This window comes from Maylandia zebra, linkage group LG2, assembly GCF_041146795.1.
Source record: "Maylandia zebra isolate NMK-2024a linkage group LG2, Mzebra_GT3a, whole genome shotgun sequence".
NCBI classification, from domain to species: Eukaryota; Metazoa; Chordata; class Actinopteri; order Cichliformes; family Cichlidae; genus Maylandia; species Maylandia zebra.
Genome location: NC_135168.1, coordinates 33,563,308 through 33,589,258, shown reverse-complemented (window position 1 = coordinate 33,589,258; position 25,951 = coordinate 33,563,308). Strand labels below are relative to the sequence as shown.

The 25,951-nt window shown below is 41.8% G+C and overlaps 1 protein-coding gene across 7 annotated transcripts in view; it reads left to right on the top strand.

The window, feature by feature from the left end:
* Positions 1 to 25,951, top strand: part of tenm2a (teneurin transmembrane protein 2a) — a 216,847-nt gene that overhangs the window by 61,172 nt on the left and 129,724 nt on the right. For 5 of the 7 annotated variants that reach the window (XM_076891347.1, XM_076891342.1, XM_076891336.1 and 2 more), the window contains exons 3-5: positions 17,238 to 17,282; positions 17,398 to 17,436; positions 18,661 to 18,954. In XM_076891347.1, coding sequence (XP_076747462.1) covers positions 17,238 to 17,282; positions 17,398 to 17,436; positions 18,661 to 18,954 — 378 coding nt within the window. The remainder of the gene's footprint in view (positions 1 to 17,237; positions 17,283 to 17,397; positions 17,437 to 18,660; positions 18,955 to 25,951) is intronic. The other 2 variants (XM_076891339.1, XM_076891346.1) reach the window with 2 other exon arrangements.

The following is a 25,951-nucleotide window of genomic DNA, read 5'->3' as shown; positions in this document are numbered from 1 at the left end:
TGTTCAATAATGAGGTCTGGGGTCTGGGGAGGTCAGTCCATGACTGTTAGTGTTCCACTGGGTGTTTTTCTAGCCAGACATGCTTATACTCAATTGGCAGTGTGTTTGGGATCTTGGCCATGCTGAAAAATAAAGCCATCACCAATCAGAGGCTTTCCAGATGCTACTGCATGGTGGATCGATATCTGATGGTACTTTTCTTCTTTCGTAATTTTATCAGTTTTGACAAGATCCTGAACACTTGAGGCTTGAATGCAGCCTCAAACCATAATGGATCTCCTGACCTGCTCTGTACACATTGAGAATAATTTGAAGAATAAATTTCTCATTCAGATGCATCATTCCATGAGACCTGTTGTCACTGGTTTTCAGTTCTCGTGTAATTTAGCATACCTTTAGCATATTTATAATAGCGGAGTCATCTTAGGCCAAGCATTAGATTGATCAGATGACGTGTCCAAATAAAAAAGTTCAAAAAACTTGAAAGATTTTCCGGAGCAGTTCATGACTTTTGCTCAGCGCTGTAAATTAAACTAAAAACAGCATCTGGTTTTGGAAGCATATTTGCAGTGTGCTTTGGAAATCAGCAACGATGAGATTTTTCTCTGGATTTTGTAGTATTAATTTTTTAAAGGTAGTATAAGATAGTCAAAGGAGCTTGCAAAGAAAAGCGTCTGGACTTCTTTAAGTTACTTGAAGACGTTTCACCTCTCATCCGAGAAGCTTCTACAGTTCTAAGGTCAAATGGTGGGGAGTCCCAGATTTAAACCTAGTGGGAGTTTCCCCCCACAGAGGGACAAAAGGACCCCCTGATGATCCTCTAATCGCCTGAGCCGAGGTGTGAAACTGGGTGTGGGTCCCAATCAGCCAGAGTTTCGGGTGAGCTCATTGTGAAACCTGGCCCCACCTTATCATGCGAATTCCTGAGGTCAGATGGCCCAGGATGTGAGTGGGCATTAAGGCGTCTGGGGAGGGAACTCAAAACTGGATTATAGATGGCAGAGAGTTGGTGTCGTAAACCACCGCCTCTGTTCAAAGATGGTCGCTAACAGTGGACATAGATGGCTTCTTTCACTCCTCTTTCAAACCATCTGTCCTCTCTGTCCAAAATGTGAACATTGGCATCCTCGAAAGAGTGACCTTTGTCCTTAAGATGCAGGTGGCATGCAAAGTCTTATCCTGTGGAGGTGGCTCTTCTATGTTGTGCCATGCACTTGTGAAGTGGCTGTTTGGTCTGTGGCTGTGATGAGGTCTGTGGTCCACTATGGACTCCCCAGACGCCTTAACGCCTACTCACATCCTGGGCCATCTGACCTTATCGCATGATAAGGTGGGGTCAGGTTTCACAATGAGCTCACCCGAAACTCTGGCTGATTGGGACCCACACCCAGTTTCACACCTTGGCTCAGGCGATTAGAGGATCATCAGGGGGTCCTTTTGTCCCTCTGCGGGGGGATACTCCCACTAGGTTTAAATCTGGGACTCCCCACCATTTGACCTTAGAACTGAAGAAGCTTCTCGGATGAGAGGTGAAACGTCTTCAAGTAACTTAAAGAAGTCCAGACGCTTTTCTTTGCAATCTCCTTTGACTACGATGACCTGGATGACTAAGAACCTTCACAGACATAGTATAAGATACATCTGCATACATATCAAATGAAAAATTTATCACAAAAGTTCATCTGCTTTCTGCATTTCACATTAATGTTTGAACTATACAGCATGTTGAGTTGTGTTCACTGACTGCTGTTTCCTATAATTAAAGAAATAACTCAACGATATTGAGAGATTATCACCTCATGTGACTTGCAAGGTATCATTCATTTGAAATAGCAACAGAACAAAATGACCTCTGCCTTGCTAAGAGGTAATCAGTCAGCTAACGTTCATTCATGGGCGGCTGAATGAAGCATTTAGGAATTTGGTCTGTTTATCTGGTTGAAAGATGAATTGTGCAATATGTTCCTGCATGTGGCTGAAATCCTTGATTTTTTTCTGGGTTTTTTTGATCCTATGTCAGTCCAAACATACTGCACATTTGTGCAGCCCTTTTTCATTTCAGTTTATTTCTAGTGTTTGAAAACTAGCTGTCTGAAATGGCTCTTTGGAGATCCTGATAAAGCGGGCTCAGTTGTGTCTTCCAACAGACCCCCCACTTTCATTGGATATCAACTCCACTGTTTCCCCATTACACACTTATTACCTAGTCTGCTTGGATAAGCACAGCCAAATAACACAGTCTTTTTCTCAACATAACATGCAGCAGCCTGGAAAGCTCATTACAAGTGTTCACTATTTAACACCACAAAGCCATGCATTTGAAAACGAGTGATCCCAATAAGGCGCAAATCTGACTCCCATAAAAGCCGAATACGAGAGACGCATTGGCTGGATTTATTTTATACATAAAACTGTGACAAGTTTCATTTCCCTGTCTTGTTTTTTTCAGCTGGTTTGTTAGCAGTTTGAATCGCTTCCAAATTGAACCCACGACAGATATAAAAATATGACAAAAGTGTAAAACATCACTCTGAGCGATGTGCAGAGGCACACTTCCCCATACTCTCCTACTGCACTTTCTCTTTGTTGTATTCACCTCACTGTCTCTCTGATCTTTCAACTCATAGTACATCTCTTTGTCTCTCTCCAAGTCCTTTCCGCGGCTCCTATTTAGCGCATCCCAGGGGTGTGTCATCCCTGCAGGTCCACCTCGAGACAGCAGGCATTAGCACAGCCACTGCAGTCTCTAGAAGCTGTGGCCTTTCCTTTCAGATGGATCTAAATGGGCCCTTCTACATTCTCCTCTGCTGTTTTACCCCCAGGGCTTGAAATCAGTGTCACAGAGAGAATCCACCACCCACCTATCTACCTCACTGCCTGGACAACACTCAACATCATCTACTGTCCCTTCTCAATTGTGTATCTGTTGCTCTCTCTTTCTGTCTCTCACTTTTTTTCTCACTTTCTTTGATGTCCTTCTTTGCTTTTCTGTCACACCTTTCATGTCTGCTCTTTCACTCACATTCACTTTCTCCCCATTTCTTTCACCCTTGCTGGCCCTGTATTGTTGCTTTAGTGGTCATATCACACCTTTGTGTTATGTTCAGGCCCCCTCTATGGATTTGAGACCAAGCTCATGGGGTGTGACTTCATTTTAGACTGCACACAGGCTTTGCCAGCTATGTGGGTTCTATAGGTCTGGCCTCTCGTTTTCAGAGATATGGTCAAATGTGCACGCGTGTGCCTATATTACCAGAATGAGGCCACTGAAATCTGAAGAGCTGCACTATATATCCTGTGTGGCCATTTTTCCCTCATTTTGCATTCCCTTTTCTCCATTGACTTTGATTTGACAAATCACTACAGTGGCCAAGGAATGCCTTGTCCAAAAACTCTGGCCAAACTCTGCCACTCGTATCCTGGCACGATTACCTCCGCTGTCTGTATTCAAGACCGAATGGCAAGGAAAACCCACTGTGAGGTGGCTGGGAAGAAGCTTTATGCTAGAGAGGCTTCTTTTGTTTTCTCTGTCCTCTCCATTCTTTGGGGAGACTTCCAAATATCTGTGAGAAAAGCAGCAGCAGCAACCTCTCATAATATGTCCTCTTCAGCAGGATTCAGGGACTCATCCTAACCCTCTGGAGAGAGCATCCTTCTGTGTGACTGTGTTTGCAGAATCCTCCATGAAAAGATCAAAGGAACCTGTGTAAAGTCTTACATGATGAAAGTGTGACTATTTCAAATCGCTCCTCGGCTTAGGTGTGTATTTACTCGGCCACACAAACATCCCCTAAAGGCCTCTTTCCATTCAGAGTGAGCTGTCCACCGATTTTAGCAGTGTCAAACTCATGATGGGCATTGCTGTTGGAACTCAGCCCCCAACGATTTGTTGCAGATCCACATTTGGACCCAAATTATATATTTTTTTCATTTTCCTACTTGCCATGTTCAGGCCCTAAATACTAATTCAACTTTAAGAAGTTCCCTCTACAGTGACAAACTAGTTTATAGCACCCTCAGTGGCTTGTGAACATGTTTAGCTGCACAGTAGTAGCATTTCCCTTTCAGATAAACATCCCGTGGGTACACGGTTGAAGAAGCAATATATTTGTCTCTTCCATCTGATGTGTGATTACAAGTAGAGGTGCCTCTAGTCCTTAAAGCAAGGCTTCCAACAACTTTCAACTGTGATCCCCAGTAGGAAGCCAGTCGGTGTTCTCATTTATGATGCTTTACTCCTTTGTCTTCTTCTTGGCTGTGACTCTTACACAGTGGTGATTTGAATTAGGGTAGCAGATTGTACCTACCACATATTCCTTACTTAGTGGTGCTTATCACTTGCAGCAGTCGGTGGCACCATGCCTCTCAGAAGGAATGCCCATTTGTTTGTGGTCCCTTCGTGGACCAATAGCATAGCTGTTCTGCACCGGGGACACAGAAGAGTAAAAAAAAATAGTGTAAACAAGTACGAATTTCCACAAAATTAAAGCAAAATAGAGAATGCAAGTTTTGTATTCTTCTTTGTGTATATTCATGCACACATGCTTGTCTGTGTGTTCGTGCATTCCACCGAGTTACTGTCAACCTGTACTGCTGATGATCAAAGAGAGAACAAAGCAGCTGCATGCTATTAAAAATAAATGGCGGTGAGATTAAATACAATCCCTCCCCTCTTCTTCCGATCCCTCTTTATCTTTGTCTTCTCCCTGGCATTCTGTGCCTCTGCCAGCTGCTGACACTCAAAAGCATCCCGTAGCTGCAGCAATAGAGCAGCAGAGTTGCTGAAGAATATCCTGGGGCCGACTCCACTCCACTCCTCCGATCCTCAATGCGCCCCACTCACCCCATCCCCACATTCGCTCTTTTAGACAGGAAACTGCTCATCTGGGTTTGTATATGTGGCCCCTAAACATGCAAGGATGTCTTTAAAGGGGTTTACAACTCAAAGTAGCATCTGGTCCAGCATTTGGCACACAGACTTGCGTATATATTAAAGGGATCTGGTTTAAACACTTAATTTAGTTATTTTCCCCGCATTACGAATTTGTGCACATAAACCGTGTTTGTGAAAGATTGAAAGGGATTATGAGTTGTTTTGGGAGTAAGTGCGGGCCTGTCAGAACCCGATGTGCCCTTGGAATTCACTCTTCGACATCATCTACACAAAACCAAAATGCACCTCGGCTTAGTTTTGTCACATCCTCCCCCGTGCTATAAAAGTAAAAGTGCTTCGCTATTAGGAATGATGTTCACACAGGTGCATGCACAGCACATGAAAACACAGGGTAACAAATGAGACAAATAACAGGGAGAGGCTGGGGAAATGCATGCTGATTGTGGCAGCTATTTAGCACCGGCGCAGGCTTTTATTCGCAGACACACGGGCACACACAAATATTGGGTAACAAACAACACTATTAATTGACAGAGTCCAGGGAAATGCATGCTGACATTTGCAATTTTCTTAGAATAAAAATCATTTATCAGACAATTTTGTGTGGGTTTTGTGAGAGTTGAGTTAATCTATGTTTACTATGTAATGACCCTCTTTGACTCTGCTTTGGCAGCTTTTGATAAATGAGGCAGATTGTAAATGTCACTGTTATCAAGTGTTTTTTTCTCGCTCGCTCTCAGTGGAGTCAGTTGCTTCCTAGGCTGTAATTAAACACGTTCCCCCGCGACAGAATTTAAATGTGTTTTGCGTGCAAAGATATAGGCCACATTTCTTACATTATACATGTCCATATATGTTTTGACGTTCCCCCTGTCCTTGCCCAAGTAACAGAAAGGTGGGTGAGGAGGGCTGTGCAAAGATTGGGTTTGCAGCTGATTTTGCAGCATGTAGAGGTAGGCTTCCCATATGTCATGGGATTACAATGCATAAAAATCTTGGGAATTATAAGTTTCAGAAAAGAAGCCTAAGTAACAACAGATGAACCGGTGGAATCCTATCATGGTATCACACTTGCTCAAGATTAATGGATCAATTCTTAAATCGTGCTTTTGTACTCTACTTGAGCACTCGAAGGACTTACATCAACATGTCTCAGTCAACCATTCACACACACATTCTAGATTTAAGAGCTTTCTATCATCATAACATTCATATTTGAATGAATGTATTGAGAGCAACTAGGGGTTCAGTATCTTGCCCAAGGCATGCAGACTAGACCGGCCAGGAATTGAACGACCAGCCTTCTGATAGAGATAATAGATGAGCTGCTCTACCTCCTGAGCCCCCAGCAATCTATTTAAACCCAGACTCGTCCATTGGATTCCCAGATGGAGAAGCATGATTTGTTGCTCCAAAGAATACATCTTCACGGCTCTAGAGTCCAACGGCGGCATGCTTTACACCACAGCATCCAAAGCTTTTCATTGTGCTTGATGTAAGGGTTGGATTTAGGTGCTCTGTCATGGAAACCCATTCCATAAAGCTCTCTACGTGTTGTTCTTGAGCTAATCTTGAAGGCCACATGCAATTTGGACATCTGTAGCAACTGACTCTGCCGGAAGTTGGTGACCTCTGTGCAGTGTGTGCCTCGGCGTCTGCTGACCCCGCTATGTGTTTTTCTGTGGCCTACCACTTTGTGGCTGAGTTAGTGTCTTTTCCAGTTGCTTCCACTTTGTTATAATAACATGAACAGTTGACTGTGTGAATATTCAGTAGAGAGAAAATTTCACAACTGGACTTGTTGCATAGGTGGCATCCAATCACAGTACCACAGAGGAATTCGCCAAGCTGCTGAGAGGGACCCATTCTTTCACAAATGTTTGTAAAAGCTGTCTGCACGTCTATGTGCTTGATTTTATAGTGATTGAAACACAGAACTTCAATGATTTGGATGGGTGAAGGAATACTTCTGGAACTACAGTGTATGTTGAGCGTAAAGTTAGAGTTTTCAGTGTCATGAAGCATGACTGTGTAATTCTCAGTCATCCACAGTGGCATGAAGGTGTCTCTTTTTAACCTGACCATGTTAACTTATGCTGAACCCATAATTAGTCTAGAGAAGGTAATATTCAGAGTTTGAGCTTAAAATCAGCTTGAAGTGCCACATTTTAAACTGATTCCAGTAAGCGTGATATAGATCATCTGCTGAAAGGGCGCAATTCATATATGCAATTTGTTAAGCCACGCCTTGGTAACTCGACCGAATAAAGCCCAGCTGTAAAGTTACAACAGCGCAAACTGTGCTTCACATTGTCGCTGGAATTTGCATGTATTCATTTAGTGATGTAGAAAATGTATAAAGCTTTTTATGCCTGGCCCTATTCTACTGCTAAGTCTCTTTTACACTGCTGAAGTCAAAGCTACTAGAACACAGTTTAGAAAATTGATCGACTTGATGATTGACTTATATTTGCAGGCTATTTATCCCCTGTTTAATCAATACAATTCATTTCACTTTCATCTGGTAACAAACTGAAGCGATTTCTGCGTCTCCTTTATCAGACGACAGAGCAACTAATAAAGTATCCGAAGGTACCGAGTACCCTTTCGTGTTAACTGATCACATTTAAAGTTACAGAGGTCTAATGTCCAGCTGTCACATTAGAAACACTGAGCATGAAAATAAAAATATTAATATTCATCCATTCATTTTTTAAAATATATTTATTTTCAGCACTACTCAAAAATTCACAACGACACAGTTACCCTTTTCTTCTTCTTTCTTCTTCTCTCTTTCCTATTCTCATATCAACAGTGTTAAAGCTACATGTTACTCTTATTTTTTATAATCTCTCTCACCTCAATTATGGCTGTGATTGGAGCAGGCAGTGCTTAATTGATCTACTCTGTGCAGAAGAAAAGTCACGTCAAACACCTCCTTTTTATGTGAGCACACACAGAGCGTTAAGTAGAAAGACTTTGTGAAACCTGTTATCTCTGACTGCGGTTTTGTCAAGCCAGCTAACACAAACAAATCCTGCTTAGGTTGCTTTGTAATATGTCCCCCTGGTTTTTCTTGTATAGTGGAACAATAGATGAGGCAAAAAATTCCAAAATCTTTTGTGGTCTTTCTTTTGATTATTTTGTATATGATGATATATTGCTCCTGATGTGAGAATCTCAGTGGAAGCATTCTTTTTTGGTTTGTTTTTCCCCCATGATCACATGAATAATATCCTTTGTTTGCTTACCCTGGGCTGCCCGAGGTGAAACCAAGGTTTAAAACATTACACAGCTGGTGCAGAGTAAAGAAATGTAGGATTTCAACCTTGATTTGGCCCATGGAACACATTTCGCCACCTCGCCGTTCTAGGCAACCGAGATGACAAATGTATAAATAAAGCAAAAATCTTCCTGTTCCGATCAAGGTTTGCCTTGGAAATTCTGTGACCTGCTAAAAAGTCATCTTTTTTTTTTAACTTAAACCCTGTAAATCTATTTTTCAGGTGAAGGTACCATAGCATAAAGCAGACTTGTTGTTGCTGTGGTTACCTGCAGTTAAATATACCCTTGACTGAGAGATGAATTTTTGTCTGCTCTGTGGACCTGGATCCTACGACGGGCAGCTCAGTGCAGTAATTGGCATTTTTTTTATATTTGGAGAAGGTTTTACCATTTTTTCTTCCACATTCTTCCACAATTTTCTGTTGTGAAAATGATGAAGCAGTTTATATATACATAAGCAGAAAAGAGGGAGAACGAGAGAGACAGACAGTGGTACTTTATTTATCCCATATTTGGGAAATTCTTTTGAATCTTTGAACACTACAGATGCTGTTTTGTACCACTTACCAGAGCTCTGCGACAAACAGCACAGCATGTCTCCTTTTGTATTTACAATAGTAAAAGAAAAAATTATAAATCATATCTGTTTGATTTAAAATTTAGTTCTCCAGCGATGACAACAATCCTGCAAATCTTGATCTTGATTTTTTAAAAACAAATGTGACACTTGATGAAAAGCTCTAACGGCATCATTCATAATTTCTTTTAGTAAATTTAAATTTTAGATAGCAGATTTATATCTATAAACAGTTATGACTGATTTGGTAATTTTGAACACAAAAGAAAAACCGTGGTAACATTAAAAAAACACCCCCCAAAGTACTGCTAGTCAGCTGCACATTTCGACAGGTGCCTTGGGCTTCATGTGTCACGTTGGGCTGTTCAGTTAATCAAACTTTAATTTTAATTACAATTTTGGTCTCCAGTGATTATTAAAACAAGGTAATCATGATTTTTAAAAAAAACCTATTATTCTGACACATTTTATGACGACGGTCTTGTTTTTGTCTTTCCAGATTCACTCCCTGCCAGGCTGTGGCATGTTTAGTTTAATCCACTTTTATTAGTTTTTTCGATGACGTTAGAAATCAAAAAGTACAAACAAATCTACTTTTTCAAGGACACATATTTTAAGTAACCTACAATCTGTCATTTTGTTAAATAATTTTGTTCACAATATTGGGTAATAATAACGATTAAAATTATTCCCACATTTACTTTTACGCTTTAATAAAAGTCAGTTTAATCCCAATGCCAAAGAAATATGCCAGTGTCATAACCAAGGATAAGCCGTGTCTCCCAGTCTAGTCAGTTTTGGCTCCTTGATTATGGATGAGAAATACCTCACTGCTTAGAGCTACACTTCTCAGTGACAAGACCTCTTCTCAAGTGCATGGTGTTGTGTCATGTCTCGTCATGTCCTGTCCAACCCGGACTGCTGTCCTCTGGGCAGAAGTAGAATGAGATCAAGAATGGATGACATTTGTTACACCTATTTTGGTCTCTTCATTAGAAGGTGCAAGGCCCCTGTGGCTCAGGCGGGAACTGAAAGTACGGGTGTCATCTGGGAGGTGTGGGAAGTGTTTGACCATAGCAGTCTGATTTGTGCGTATCTGTTAGGTCGTTATTGCACTGCTAATGGTGGCGTTAATGACATGTCACACGCTATGGGATGTATATGTGTGTAATTGAGAGTGTGCGCTGCCATCGTGTCATGACATGTCAGTCGCACAATAAAGGTAATGCCACAACAGCTTGGTTGCTGGCCGCTGACTCACAATAAATAGCAAGAATTCGAAGAACACTTCACTCAGTGTTTTTAGCTTGAGTGAAGTGTAGCTTGTAAATGGAAAAACAGAGCAAGGAAAGGAAGGAAGCGAGATTTAAAAAGAAATATGATCATTTGTATGTGAGAAAGAAACGGAAAGACACCGAGCGAGACAACTAAGTTAGATACCAACTGTTAGTGCACACGGAAACAGGAACACAAGGTACACAAGAATGGTAATCAGTATAATCAAAATCCAATTCCAATAAGAGTAGGTTTAAGTGAATGAAATTGAACTAACAAGAGAGAAATAAACAAAGCAAATAGATTAGTGTGTGTGTGTGTATAGGTGAGTGTAGACATCTGTATCGAGGATTGCAATAGGACAAAGCTTTAGGAACTAGAATGTTCTCAACACTTTGCTCTAATAAAGCAAAGGGCAGTAGAAGATCAAGGGCTGCTATGGTCAGGGTTAGGCTTCACATTATGGTTTTAGTTAAAAAACAGTGTGTTAATTAAACTACTACACTACCGCGTAGCAATTAGTGAGCGCTGGCATTATGCTTGCAAGAATGAACCGGTTCATGTATGGTAACTGTTAAAGGACACTTAGATGAAGTATTGGTTAGGAAAAAAAGTTTTCTGTCTACAGATTTGTTAACGTTTCCTGCCTGCCTTGCTGCTCTGTATACTTATTACTTTCCTGTTGTGATAATTACTACTGCTAAGGTACACTATGCCGCTTGAATGCAAACATGTGTCATTTTTGGCCACTTAGAAATACTGACGGTGTCGTTTATTCTCTACTGGGGTATAGCGACTGAGAACTCTGGGGTGACTACAGGGAGTGCAGAATTATTCGGCAAGTTGTATTTTTGAGGAATAATTTTATTATTGAACAACAACCATGTTCTCAATGAACCCAAAAAACTCATTAATATCAAAGCTGAATGTTTTTGGAAGTAGTTTTTAGTTTGTTTTTAGTTTTAGCTATTTTAGGGGGATATCTGTGTGTGCAGGTGACTATTACTGTGCAGAATTATTAGGCAACTTAACAAAAAACAAATATATACCCATTTCAATTATTTATTTTTACCAGTGAAACCAATATAACATCTCCACATTCACAAATATACATTTCTGACATTCAAAAACAAAACAAAAACAAATCAGCGACCAATATAGCCACCTTTCTTTGCAAGGACACTCAAAAGCCTGCCATCCATGGATTCTGTCAGTGTTTTGATCTGTTCACCATCAACATTGCGTGCAGCAGCAACCACAGCCTCCCAGACACTGTTCAGAGAGGTGTACTGTTTTCCCTCCTTGTAAATCTCACATTTGATGATGGACCACAGGTTCTCAATGGGGTTCAGATCAGGTGAACAAGGAGGCCATGTCATTAGTTTTTCTTCTTTTATACCCTTTCTTGCCAGCCACGCTGTGGAGTACTTGGACGCGTGTGATGGAGCATTGTCCTGCATGAAAATCATGTTTTTCTTGAAGGATGCAGACTTCTTCCTGTACCACTGCTTGAAGAAGGTGTCTTCCAGAAACTGGCAGTAGGACTGGGAGTTGAGCTTGACTCCATCCTCAACCCGAAAAGGCCCCACAAGCTCATCTTTGATGATACCAGCCCAAACCAGTACTCCACCTCCACCTTGCTGGCGTCTGAGTCGGACTGGAGCTCTCTGCCTTTACCAATCCAGCCACGGGCCCATCCATCTGGCCCATCAAGACTCACTCTCATTTCATCAGTCCATAGAACCTTAGAAAAAGCAGTCTTGAGATATTTCTTGGCCCAGTCTTGACGTTTCAGCTTGTGTGTCTTGTTCAGTGGTGGTCGTCTTTCAGCCTTTCTTACCTTGGCCATGTCTCTGAGTATTGCACACCTTGTGCTTTTGGGCACTCCAGTGATGTTGCAGCTCTGAAATATGGCCAAACTGGTGGCAAGTGGCATCTTGGCAGCTGCACGCTTGACTTTTCTCAGTTCATGGGCAGTTATTTTGCGCCTTGGTTTTTCCACACGCTTCTTGCGACCCTGTTGACTATTTTGAATGAAACGCTTGATTGTTCGATGATCACGCTTCAGAAACTTTGCAATTTTGAGACTGCTGCATCCCTCTGCAAGATATCTCACTATTTTTGACTTTTCTGAGCCTGTCAAGTCCTTCTTTTGACCCATTTTGCCAAAGGAAAGGACGTTGCCTAATAATTATGCACACCTGATATAGGGTGTTGATGTCATTAGACCACACCCCTTCTCATTACAGAGATGCACATCACCTAATATGCTTAATTGGTAGTGGGCTTTAGAGCCTATACAGCTTGGAGTAAGACAACATGCATGAAGAGGATGATGTGGACAAAATACTCATTTGCCTAATAATTCTGCACTCCCTGTAGATCCCAAAATACTAAATGCTGGTTGGACGGTATGTTTCTGTGTTTTGTGGACAATGTGGAAAACATCAAAGTTCAGAGGTGTATTGAAACGTTGATAGTGTACTTTGCTAGGAAACAAAACAGAATGCTAGGAAAATGGATTTTTTATATTCATAGATTGTGCGTGTGTATTTGTTTTGTTTTGTTTTTTTGACAGGCTGCTTAACAAAGATACAATATAAAATTGTTGTCTGTTATGTGCAGACATAACACTAACTCATACCTTAAGTCAGGTGCTGTTTCTATGCTTGAATCATTCACAGGTCAGTGTTAAGTGGCTTACCAAACAAAAAATACATTAATATCTCCTTTTAACCAATATGCAGTTGTTGTTTTTTTAAACTCTACAATAAGCCTTCAAATTCCTGAAAATGACTGTATTGCCTCACTGGTACAAACAGTGTTTGTTTGATTTTTGTTTTTTTGTTTTTTTCTTTATTCAGCCAAACAGAGTCTTGTAGATTTATTTGGATTTACCTTCACAGACCTATCATTTGGTTGAAACACTGCATGTTATAAGCTGCAGATTTACTTGTTACTTTGCTCAGCAGTAAGTTTAGCTCCCTTTACCCGAGGTACAGTACATAATCATTTGGAGTATTCATGCGCCACACGCTGTGCCTCAGAAAAATAAGTGACATGGGGGAAATAGCAAGCATCTTGCTGAAACTTACAACAATACAATAGTGTGAGTGGGTATGGCGTTGGCAGTGATCCATTAAACCAAATGTACTTCCCTTGATAAAACTCATTATGTGTGTGTGTGTGTGTGTGTGTGTGTGTGCGTGAGGGAGCGAAAGTGTGCAATGCACAGTGTATGTGTGTAAGTGTGACTGTTTGTGAGTAGACAGCTTTGTGGGATAGAGGGCCTATCATTAAAAAATCATTTGTGCTTGTTAGCAGTTTGACAGGCAAAGTATAGGCAGCAGGACTCTGCATTATGCTGGTTGACTTTCCTCCACCCCACCGTGTAATTCTGTAAAGGATGTAAAGCAGGCAGAACTTGTGGGTTTCATTGCCTGCAATTATGCTGCTTTTTTTCAGATTGAATAGTTTACAGTCCGGGCCACCCTCGGACATGCCATTTTCAGCATTCAAGGGAGTGCGAGTTCAGAACAAGTTCTGATTTGCCCTGAAGTGCCGAACTAGTGAACTGATTTGCTCCTCAGTGGAGGCTGCATCAAAATCAGGAAGCAAATGCCACTGTTCACGGTAGGTTCTCCAACAATCTCCTGACATGCGTAAAATTACTGTTAATAACAGTAAAAGCCTTATTTTCTTTGGCACAGCTAAGAAATGCAGAAATTTGTTGCTAATAGCAGCCAAAATGTGTCATTTCTTAATATTTTCCATTTTCATTTGCATCCAATTCTGAATTCATCTGCGCTGCACTTTAGTATGCCTGAAGAAATGAACTTCTCTTTTGTGTTTTCTTTTATCTGAATTTTGAAGCAATAAAAAATACATCTATATTGCTTCTTAATAAATGCTTTAGTGATGACATTTTTCAACAGATCCAAGAGAAAGGAAAAGGACAGGAGAGTCAGGGAAGCAGCAGAAATGACCAAGTAGAGAATAAACGCAGCTTGCAGTTAAGGGTCATGCTTCCCAGATCAAAAAATTCCCAAAATTCAATTTATCTTTATTATCTTATAACCTGTCTCCACTGAGTGCATAATTAATCTGTGCAATTAGACAAGACATAAGAGCATGCAAACAGATGCAGAGGAATTTAGTAGGGATTTAAGGATCCTGAAGCAGACCAACACGAACCTCACCTCTTCTGTTTTCGCATATAGCTACAGGACCCTATCCTCCCACAGACTCTACCTGCTGCTACCTGACCTTATTGAGCTCTCATTATATTACTAATAGAGGCACAATAGTAACCTGAAGGAAGATTGTAAAACTGAAACACTTCAGTGCATAAACACCGACACAATGGGAGGATTATGTGACAGAGAAACTCTAGCATGGAAACTACTAGTAACAGGTATGCAAACGGAGCTTTAAAATGTGCAGTTTCACTGAGTGAGATTTTCCCTTAAGAACGCCTTTCAAAAGATTAAAATAAACGTTTCTGTTGCTGTAAATAGTTTGTGTGAATATAGGTTGTAAATAGTAGCAGAGAAAAGTGTGCACGTAATGGTATGCTAATTAGCCATGCACTGGTGTTGCTTATGCTAATTAGCCAAGTGAAGCCAGTTCAGGCCTTGTTGAAATATGCTAGCTCTGTCAGAGCTGTAAGACTTAAGTTTTATTGCCTGAAGATTCTTTAAAAAAAAAAATCATAATATTATTATTTTTTTAATATCCTAATGAAGTGAAAATACTTTTGATTTAACTTTTTTTTTTATATCAATATAGTCCAGAGACAGTTCCTTAAAGTTTGAGTGAGAAAGCTGGTGATTGAATTAACATTGTGTCAAAGCAATGAAAAATGATCCACAGTTTCATTTGCACAGGCTGCCGCTGTGCTACACTGTGTGTGAAGATGGGGGTGGGGGGTGCGCTTCCTTTTAAGCTGATAAGGGAAAAAATAGGGAGTGAAACAGAGAGTGAGGCAAGCTGATGACGAAAAAGGGGATCATAAGATGCGGTAGTGAAGACTGATGAAATCCTTGGTCATGGTAAACACTCTTTGCAGGGAGAGAGATGAAAAGAGGAAAAGATGGAGGTAGAGCAGACAGACAGAGCAGTGAACAAAACGGCAATAAAGTGGATTTAATGAAAGCACCTCAGCAGAGAGACAAAGAGCAGGGGGAAGGTGGTTGGCCTTAATGGGAATGCATGTTAAGAAAAGGGTCAAAGTTCAAGGTCTCTTTTTCTGTCTGAAGTAAGGATGGACGATATGAGACTATTTTCACAATACTATTATGCTTATATGGTTATTTTTTAAAAACCTACATCGGTGGTGGAAAATGAATAAACAGCTTTGCAAATCACTGTTTCCATGGTGATGAGGTGAAGTCATGTGTAAAATGAAGTGAGTATTGCATGGTTGTTTACGTCAAAAATGGGATTGCTAATGATCAGTATCTGTCTGCTGATTTTGATAAATATCTGAATGACTTCTGTGTTTTAAAAATGCCTTTCTAGCTATAAATATAACTTTTCGGTAGATTTTCAGTATGATGCCCAAGCCAGTTCGTGGCAAAATATCACGGAGTGGAGATGAGGGTTGTGGATATTCTGTGTAGCACACCTGATTTTTAATCACGGATTAGTCTTTCTGATCATTAGATATTAGAAGCCAGGACTAAGATACAGATGCTGAGATAAAGTTTGCGACTAGAGAACTAGTTCAGTTCATTTTTATTCAGTGCATTACAATAAAAAACTTGAGCCACCCCTTTTTTCTTTAAATTTTGCTTCCAAGGAGCCAGACTTTCTTGTACTTTTTTAAAGGTGCTCTAAACTAATTGTTCTCCAGCCTTTCTAAAAGAAATTATAGGTTTTCTATGGACATTTGCTGATTTTTCACACATTTTCAGTGTCCTTGTACCAATTTTCAGGGGATTGGTTTTTCTGTTAAGTCACTTAACGCTGACATAACACTGACCTTTTTATGCTTGAATGATTAAAACATAAAAAAGCACGTAACTCAAGGTAGGAACAACTGTTGCGTCTACATGTGAAAGACAAGCTAGCAAAGAACCAGCTTTAAATCCTCTTAGCTAGCAGACGCCAAAGGACATCATTTGTTCCCAGTTCTTGTTGAATCTACAAAAAATGTCAACAACAGGCTGCCAGACTTTCGAATGTCCCTCGAGAAGCCTTGAAAACTGTTCATGAAGGCTACTTAAAGAAGTGACAAAAAGGCTTGCCTAAGAGAGTTAAGGCTGTGTTGAAGACAGGTGGTCATACCAAATACTGACTTTAAAGCATTCTGTTTTACTTTATATACTGTATAGCCCTGCATGTTTGCATATGTCTCAATTTTCAAATTTCCTAGTAAAATATACAGACTTTCGCAAAGTACTATATATTTGCAAGTATTATTGGTACCGTGGCGCACTTGAAGACTGATAAACTTGGGCCTTTAGTGAACAGAAGCTCTCTGGAACATCAGTAAAATCATGGTGGGATAGCTTTTGGCTCTTTGGATCCTGAAACTTGTTAGCACACAGACAATTAACAGACACAGATGTGAGCAGCCCAAGTTTGCTGCCAAAATGGCACAAGCCTTAAAACACACATTAATGCGCATAAGGGCGGGCATGACAGCGACGGTGTCGTATGGACGGACAGGGACTGATTTGATTAGAATTCAGTGCCACATTTTGCCCCCACATCTGTCATAATATCATATAACAAACATGCAATTGGTTTTCTGTTTGAGGAATAACTGAGATAGATTTTCACGTCTGCTTCAACCCCTCGCCCCAATCCATCTTTCTTTGAATACATAGTGCATCGGGCGGTGTCTCCAGCTGATGGTGATAAGGAGAGATTGGATTTTACATGTGTAATCACTGGTTATGAGATGTTAATTGTACAGAGCGGTGTCCTGTGGGATGTAACATTAGATACGTGCATGCACGCACACAATGCATACAAATGCACTCAAGCATACACTTAAGTGTTGTTTAACTGTGTCCACGCAGTGTTTGTGTAGACTAGCTGTGTTTGTAGCCCAATTATTGTCATTTTAGGCGGATGGGATAATCTGCATAAAAACTCATCCTGACTGTGATTGTGGAGTAGACGCTTTTCTAGCAAGCAGAACAGTTCTGGATAATTTGCTGACTGATGTTAAAGAACCCATGTGCTCTACTCTCTCAGGCCTCCTGGAGTTTTCTCCTGTCCTCCTGCGATACTTCATCTCAGGTATGAGTTCATCGACTTTAGTTAGATCCTGTAGTGTAAATTGCCAACAAATTGTCAAAGTCCCTTGGCTCACGGATTGTAAAGAAGGTTCCTTTTGTCTCCCTTTTATGAGAAGTGGGAGGAAAAGACAATGAAGCGAGGAAAACGAGGAATGGTAATACTCGCTGATGTCTTGTGGTGCTTGGGTGCCTTTGCACTGTAGCTTGTTGGAAGCTTGGCAAGCTGTAGCGCATTAGCCGAATCCACCTGTGGAGCTTTATACTTGCCTCTGCTCTCTAGCCTAGTCCATCTGTTTGCCTGAGTAGAAGTATAGAGCCTTTCACCACTTCCCTGGCTGCGTTTCCCTCCGCATTACTTTCAGCAGAACTCTCGAGTTCCGCCGAGCCTGTGAAGAGGAGCCGTGAAGATCCAGCAGACGATTCTCATCTGTTTAATTCCTCTTTCTGTGATTGCGTCCGTACGCCTGATGAGTCACAGTTAACCCAGTCACACAGCTGTGCGATTCCCAGCGCGCTGATTCATATAGTGTGCCGCCACAATGCCAACCTCTCTCTCTGCTCGCCTCTTCCTTTACCCTCCCTCACAAACTGCTAATGAAGTGAATCACAACTGTTTTTCCCCCGATCCCTTTACCCCAACAGCTGATGGTGAGCGATTGCATCCACAATACTCTTTTAATTAGTATAGAGAATAAATTGGTTGAGCATGCCTTTTTCCTTAATTGCTTTTTCCTCAGCTTGGATTTAATTGGGCCGCAGCTCTGTTTATTGATCGCCTTTGATGTGCTTTAATTTGGATAATTTTATATATTTATTTTGGACGTGACGAGTCGGTTTGTCTTGAGGGGAAGAGTGTTAGGCGGTGGGGCTGGTGCTGCAGCAGACTGCGGTACATTCGGCAAGCCTGGGGTCCAGCGTGCAATGGCAACTAGGTGGGGAGATGATCAAACCCAGAAGGCAACGAAGCAGCCCCACTAAAGTCTGAGAGGCCTCAAGTGAGCAACTCTTTGATCTCATATCAACACCTCATGAATGCCAATGTGGATCAGTAAAGCAAGGCAGCCGGGCCTTCTCAGCCAGCCTTAACAGGCTTGCAGGCCAGTACATATTTCTTCCAGCAGCTAGTTTTTATTTTGTGCCTGATTCATGCTGCGTCATCTCTCCCCCTCCTGCCTGCCACAACAAAGCGCAATTTTCCTCCTCCGCCTCCGTGGTTTCATAATTAGTGTGCTTCTCTGCGTGTGATGGTGGGTTTGTTTTCCAGACGTGCGTGAGCATTTGCTTGTGCGAGCATTCGTTTGTGCTAGTGCGATCAGTTTTGCTGCATTTACGCACATTATTCTCAGCAATCCCCTTAAACCCATCTTTCTCCTTCGCAGGGGGCAACTTCACCCTGGCTGAGCTCGGAGTGTGCGAGCCGTCTCCCCCTCCGCACCCCGCCGCTGTTCCCTACTGTCCCGACCTCGGCCTACTCCAGCGGGGTTACTCCCTTAGCGCTGGCTCTGACGCCGACTCAGACCCCGAGGGGCCGCTGTCTCCAGAGCGGGCCATCCAGCTGTGGGCCGGACGAGGAGGGGTAAAGTCCCGCCGAAGCTCAGGAGTGTCCAGTCGCGAGAACTCAGCCCTCACCCTCACTGACTCTGAGAATGATAACAAGTCCGATGATGAGTCAGGTAGGACAAAGGACTCTCAGAAGATCTAGATGTGTTTCATTTATTAAAGTTGAGGCCCATAATCTGAGAAAAAAGAGTATGAATTCGATGAGAATGTGTGAACATAGTGAGGCTGATGCTCTGGGCTGATGTTATATGAAATGGGATCATGAAAGGGAATGTATGCATAAATCTTACACAATATTGTGAAAACCTCTCTCCGACAGACAGCCATTGCTTGAATTGCGAGAGAGTTGGATTTATTGATTAAGTCTGTTTGTGATCTGAAGAACAGTAGTTGGACACCCCCCCAGAGGGCCTCTTTATTTTCATCAATAGCACTTAGCCAAAACCCTCTAACTCCACCCTTTTAAGCCACTTATCTGCTGATATCTCACCACTGGTCTGTCAGTCTTCAAAACAAGAAGATAAAAAAAACAACTTCTGAGCTTTTTTTGGGGGAGCGCCGATTGCATTTTAGCTTTTGTGAGAGGAGCTAATCTCGCTTCTCCAATTGCATCTTTTCTCTAAATCGCCCCGTGACTGCGAGAGTGCGTTTCTCCCAGGGGAAATCTCATTCCTCCGGCAACTTTGTTTATTGCCAACTTCCCATTTCCTTGTTAATCCTGACGCAGTCGTAAACCCGCGCACGGGCCTCACCGAGGTGTCAATGGAGGTTAATGAAAAGTGGATGGAAGGAAGAGCAACAGTCTAATTAATTGAATTCTCGGCAGCCGCACATATCAGCTGTGGATCAACCTCTGTTGGACTGTGAGCCTCAGAATCCGAAACAACTTCTGTCGACTGATCAAACTACTCAACACCTATTAAACACGTCAAGAAACACCTTCCCTGAGATGCGCTTCTCTTCCAACCACCCGATAATTGCTTTGTGGTTAATTACCAAGCTAATCTTGCAGCCACAGATATCAGCTGCAGACGCCGCTCTCACTCTCTCTGTTTCAGGGCCAGAGGAACAGCATTGAGCACTCTGTCGCCTGTTTTTCAGGACCTTGCAGAATTAGCTTCTTAATCCACCTCTGTATTGTGATAATCACTTGCCTGCAGTATGATGTCACCGAGTGTCGATTGTTCAGGCGATCAAAACATGTCGCTTGTCAGTGTCGCAACATAAACGTTGTCAAAAAAGTAGTATTCAAGTCTATTTATACGCTCCTGGGGGGGTCAGACATTCATACTTTTGATTATGCAGTACACGTCTCAAATCAAAGTAATTTTAATTTAATTCCACTTCAAAAGTTTGCCTTCTATAGAAGCATTAGGGAAACCACCATCTCACACCTTTAGGCCCGTCTCGTGGTTTCACAGACTGTAGATTTAGATCAGGCGTCTGCACTGGTGTCTCTGCCAGCATGAAGAGATCAGAGGCAACGCAGCAGCCTGATAAAAAGACGAGTGTATGTGTGTCTGATCAAGTCAATCCATTAGTTATTTAGTCTCTCTGAGTGAGGAAATCTCACCCTCTGCTCCTGCTTCTGCTTCCAAACAAAACACCAGATACAGCATACATCGAGCGCGTGTTGATCTTGTGTCGATTTTGCACACGTGCATATATGTTTCTGAGTTTGACATGTGTCCTATATCGCTTGTCTATCGGCGTGAGAGTGTATAAGTCTGAACCGTGTGAGTGGAAGTGTGAAACAGGAGCAGCGGGAGTGTCAAAACAGCAGGAGGAGGATCTGAGGGTCTAATAATAGAGATTGACAGAAGCAGACAGAGAAACAACATCATAAACACATGCTAACAAATCAAAAAGACGGTGACGTGCCAAAACACCAAGCAGCATGCTGCACCGCTCTCATCTCGCCGTGTCTCTAACAATCTTCAGAAGTCTCACCTCCACTTGCTTCTCCTCCTCCTCCTCCTCCTCTTCATCTCACTCCTCTCCCATCTTTCTTCTCCAGCTTTCAAGCTTCCTCTTGTGTCTTTCTGTTCGCTCGCACGGCGCCTCTCACCAGCTCTCGTTACGCTCCTGTCAGTATAGCTTGGCAGTGTGACTGACAGGTTTCAGTTTGAGGGTCTAAGGTTCCCCTTCAGGGTACATGTGGATGAATGTCTGCGTGTGCCCTATTGCAGATTTCACTACCAAAATAGAAAACCCACAGAAACCGTGACAGATATTACAAACCTCCAGGTTATTACAATTTGTGTTTGTGTGTTTTATTTTTTTATTCATTTTTTATTTTTTGTTGTCAGCAGGGCAACTGACTGAAGAGTCAGTGAAGTATATATTTACAGATTTCTTTTACTTCACATCTGTGATCTTTGTTTTTCCATTCTATGTCGTTATAACAGCGAACAAACAAAATACACACGTTTCCCTAACTGTGTAGTTGGACACCCGTATATCTGAGTGCCTAACTACATGTACTATTTTTGTATCTTTGTTCCTGGAGGAGGTGAAAAGCCTGGAAAACAATCAAAACAAAAGCTGAGTCAATAACAAATTAAAAAGTGTTATCTTTTTTATAGCAATCACGATGCCTGGTGCTTTTGTTAGTCTCAACACAATCAGCACTTCAAACTGTACATACACCTAAGGAGATGTTACATTAGAGAATCTTGAATACAGTTTTTTTTCCCGTTTTTTTACATTTACAGCCACTGCATAGGTAAACAAAGTGCACAACAAGTGTCACTATGTGTGATCTGAAGTGTTTGCAAAGTGAACTATATTTATGATTTGGGATAAAAACTGCATTCGAAAAAAGATTTACCCCATCTGTGCTTTTAAAATGGCTGTCAGTGTCTCACGTTGGGAAATATACTTTAGTTTACACTCACCAGCCACTTTGTTAGGTACACCTGATCAACTGCTCATTAACACAAATATCTTATCAGCCAATCACATGGCAGCAGCTCATTGCATTTAGGCATGTGGACCTGGTCAACATCAACTGCTGAAGTTCAAATCAGGCATCAGAATGGAGGGGTGGGGGGTGGAGCAGAGCAGCAGGTGTGGTGTTAGAGGAAGGCTTACCAACACAGCTGATTTCCATTGTATAATTGTGCGTTCCCTGTTTGAATAGGATGCTGGGACCTGACAGCGGAGCTGTGTGTACTGCACTAGAGAGAGGCGGCTGCAAAACTGCCTAACTGGAGTCACTGGAGACATTATAAATAAACATTCAACTGCCTGTAAAGCTGTGTGTCGCGGGTGCCTTCGTCACAAGTGACTTTGAGCTGATTGCTTTGAGCTGAAAAGAAGGCCACAGTAATCTTGAGCAGCAGAGAACATGACACGAGGTTCCTCTTCTGTCAACTAAGAACAGGACACTGATATTTTGAAAATGCTTACCAAAACTGGACATTAGAAGTTGCCTGTTCTGCTGCAACATTCAGACAGTACTGTCAGGATGGATCCACCCTGCCCTGTATTGATGGTTCAGGCTGCAGGTGGTCTAATGGTGTGAGGGACATTTTATTGGCACACGTTGGGCTTCTTAGTACCAACTGAGCATCAATTACTTGCTGGAACCTGCATGAGTACTGCTGACCATGTCCACCTCTGTATCACCACAGCGTAGCTATCTTTTGATGACTGCTTCCAGCTGAATAACCCTCAAGTTCGAGTTTAATAGTTTGTATAATAGTGAATATATAATATGTAGAATAGTGTATTCAAATAAATAGTAATTTATGTGACAAAGAATTAATGCAGTTCTGAGGGAAAAGGAGGGTTAGACAAGGTGCACTTAATAAGGTGGCTTGTTAATGCATATCTGCTGGTGTGACTGTTTTACAGGCCCTGTCACCATTCCACACCCATACATGGAAAGCAAAAGCAGCAAGAACATAGTAGCTGTCATCACAAAAGGCATCGATGAGATTAACACAAATAGACAGAGCTGATATGGGGATGGGTGTCAAGGGTCTGCAGAAACTGTAGGTTAAAGAAATCTAAATATATTTCCCTTTAAGTATCTATGTATATCCAAAAAATGGGAAATGAACAATACAAAATAGCTACGAGCTCCTCCTACTGACATTTTACATGTTGTTCTGTGAGCTTCATCCACTGATGAGGATGAATTGACCGTTAAGTGAATAAGTTACCGCTTAAGGAGCAGTTTGAGTGTATTCATTTCCCCTGCAGAGCTCTGGTATCTGTCACACCAGCTTCCTGAATCTAACTCTCAGTTCATAAGAGAGGATTTTTCATTTTCTGGTTTGTTTTTCGCTTGTTTTCATTCACTGGTAAATTCCTTTTACAGAGAAGTATGCAAAGCCCGTTAAATTAGTTTCATAAACGCAACTCAGGGATTTCAAAGTTTCCCTACATCCAGTTTTATTGTCGACTATTGAATAAAGACACTTCCCGTTTATTGCCCCTTCCAGACACTATTAAAATAAAGAGACTAGAACGTTGACTTGGCAGAGCCAATGCAAGTTTCTTTAGCGGGAGACAAACAAATATGGGCATAGTGAGCAGCATTTGGAGATTTCATTTTGGCAAAGTGGAGGAAGAGATTTACTGTCACACTGTGCACTGCCTCGTAAAACGTCCGTCTGGAAACACAGGCAGGAGAACAGGAGTGCTTGTAAATTCCCACAGCAGTGCCTGATGGTCACATCCAAACTGCATTGATCAGAAGGGAGAATGATTAAAACATGCATTAAATGAAATAAGATCAGGCTCTGACATTGATTTAAACCTGAAGCCCAGGCCAGACTTTATGGCCACAATCCATAGTCCAGCGCTCCTCATATACTTCTGTGTGTGTTTGTGTGTGTGGTCCATATGCCTCTGTGTTTTCCTCTCATTATACAGCAGCCATTTAAAGAAAACATACAGAATCAAATTCAACTTCAGCATTGTTTCCCATTAATAAATCTTGCCTTTACCCCGCCTGCCAACTTTATATACACAGACTAGCCGCTCAGTTGAGGACCGGCCCAAATCACACATGCATGCTGATTAGCTGTTTTCAGACAAACTCCCTCTCCTCCTCCTTCCTTCTCTGGCTCAATCTCTCCATCTGGTTGACTGGATAATAAATCATGAGGTTGTATTGTGACGTATGTGACAGGATGTATTAATCTCATAATTAGAGAATGAAAAGGTGGCGCTAAATTTAGTCTGGCCTTTTCTGACTAACCCTGCCCCCGATCTGGGCTTGCTCAAATGCCTTAATTCCCCTCCTCGCAGAGCCTTTCTTCACTCTGTTTTTATTAAGGAGCTTTGCTGTGATGCTTTTATTATGCTAAAGTGTTAATTCTCTTTTTTGAAAAGACCAGAAACAAAACTTTCCAAATGTCTCTAAAAACATCTGCAGTTGAGAACTTTTTTTTCCCCTTTTGTTCTTTTCTTTTTTTCATTTCCTTGGTAGCTGGAGCTGTAATTATGCTTTATAAAAGCAGAGTTGGGCAAAGTGATTCCTCTGATTAACTAATCAAATCTACTAGCACAGGTGGCAGAGTGCCTGCACCAGCGCTGTCCTCTTTTTTTTAATATTCCCCCACAATGTGAACCGTAAATCAAACTGCATTCAAATCGGCTGACAGGGATTTTTCTAAAAATTTTTTACCTTAGACAGTCACGGCGCTCAAGTGATTGTCTTGTAATCAAGGATATTAAGATAATGTTTAATTATGATCATTTTCGTTTTGAATAAAAAGTGCTTTATACTATGCAACGCAGATTATAATTATATGCCACAGAGTGACTGTAAGACCTTTTTCTTGCTTTCAGGTGTTAGCAGTTAGATTTACACTGCAGCCACTCTCAACACGAGTAACTCAGTTCGTGCCTCGCCTGTCTATCAAATTCGAGCAACACTTATAGAGTTGGGCTGGTGGGGTCCCCCAAGACCACTGCTGTCCCCTCAGGGTCTCTGTGAGTGTGTGCGAGTAAGAAACTGAGAGTGAGAGCACGCGTGTTTGTGTGTTGGGAGGGTTGGGGGCATTAGCCTCTGATTGAGTTTTCAGAGAGCAACGTGGGGTGCGAAAGGCTCGACAATGGTCTAACAGAATTAGTAGCTTGTGATGAATGGTGTGTGAGAGCAGCACTGACAGTTCGCTTTCAGAAATACACACCACTGAGAGCGTGCGCATGCTATGTGTATGTGTGCGTACACCTCCATACTTCACCCAGCGGTTCAAGGACTTTTTGTCCATGTACTAAGCGCCGTGCATGCCGGAATGAGAAAAGTGGTAATAGACACACACACACGCGCATGCAGCATCCATCTGCATGCGTATGTCCTCTGGTTAAGCCAAGGGTTTGAAATATGCCCCGCAGTCAGGATCAATAATGATTGGTCTATTCAACATGGTGCTCATACATGCTCACACACTCGCACAAAATTAAGCGATGAATAAAAAATTTTCCCTGTCCTTGTCGAGCATTTCTGACTGTATGGTATTGCTGGACCTGGAGCTGATAATACACATGCACAAAGACGGGCAGGCAGGTCCACACCACAGACACACACACAGATGCATAAGAGCAGTGTTTAATAAAAGCCCCGGGATATCGATTTCAGTAGATGGATGCTAACTCACATTAAGGGAAGGGAACCGGGAGTGATAGAAAGGCAGAGAAGAAGAGGAAAACCTAAACGATGAATAAATGGAAAGAGGATGATGAGGGAGGGATTTTCCTATACAGCTGACAAAGAGGGCAGTCAAATATGCGTTATTGTGCCAACTTGCTGGTGTAAGCAGGCAGTGAGGGTCCACTCATAGTAACAATATTATTATCAGTTTTTAAAAAGAAGTTACACACATTGTAAAATATCGTTTGTGTTGGACTTGTAACTTGCTGACGACTGTGCTGCCATCCTAATAGGGAATTTAGTGAGCCGTAATGGGCTCTCATGCCATCGTCAGAACCTGCCTAGAGAAAGAGGGGGGAAAGGAGTGTAACGGTGAGAAGCAGCGCTGAGAGCAAGCTGAGAATTCTCTAGTCAATTATGAGTGATCATATTTTCCTCCGCGTGGTGCTGAAACGACTTTTGTAGTTTAATGGTCAGCGCTTTGCCTCCTAATGAAGGCT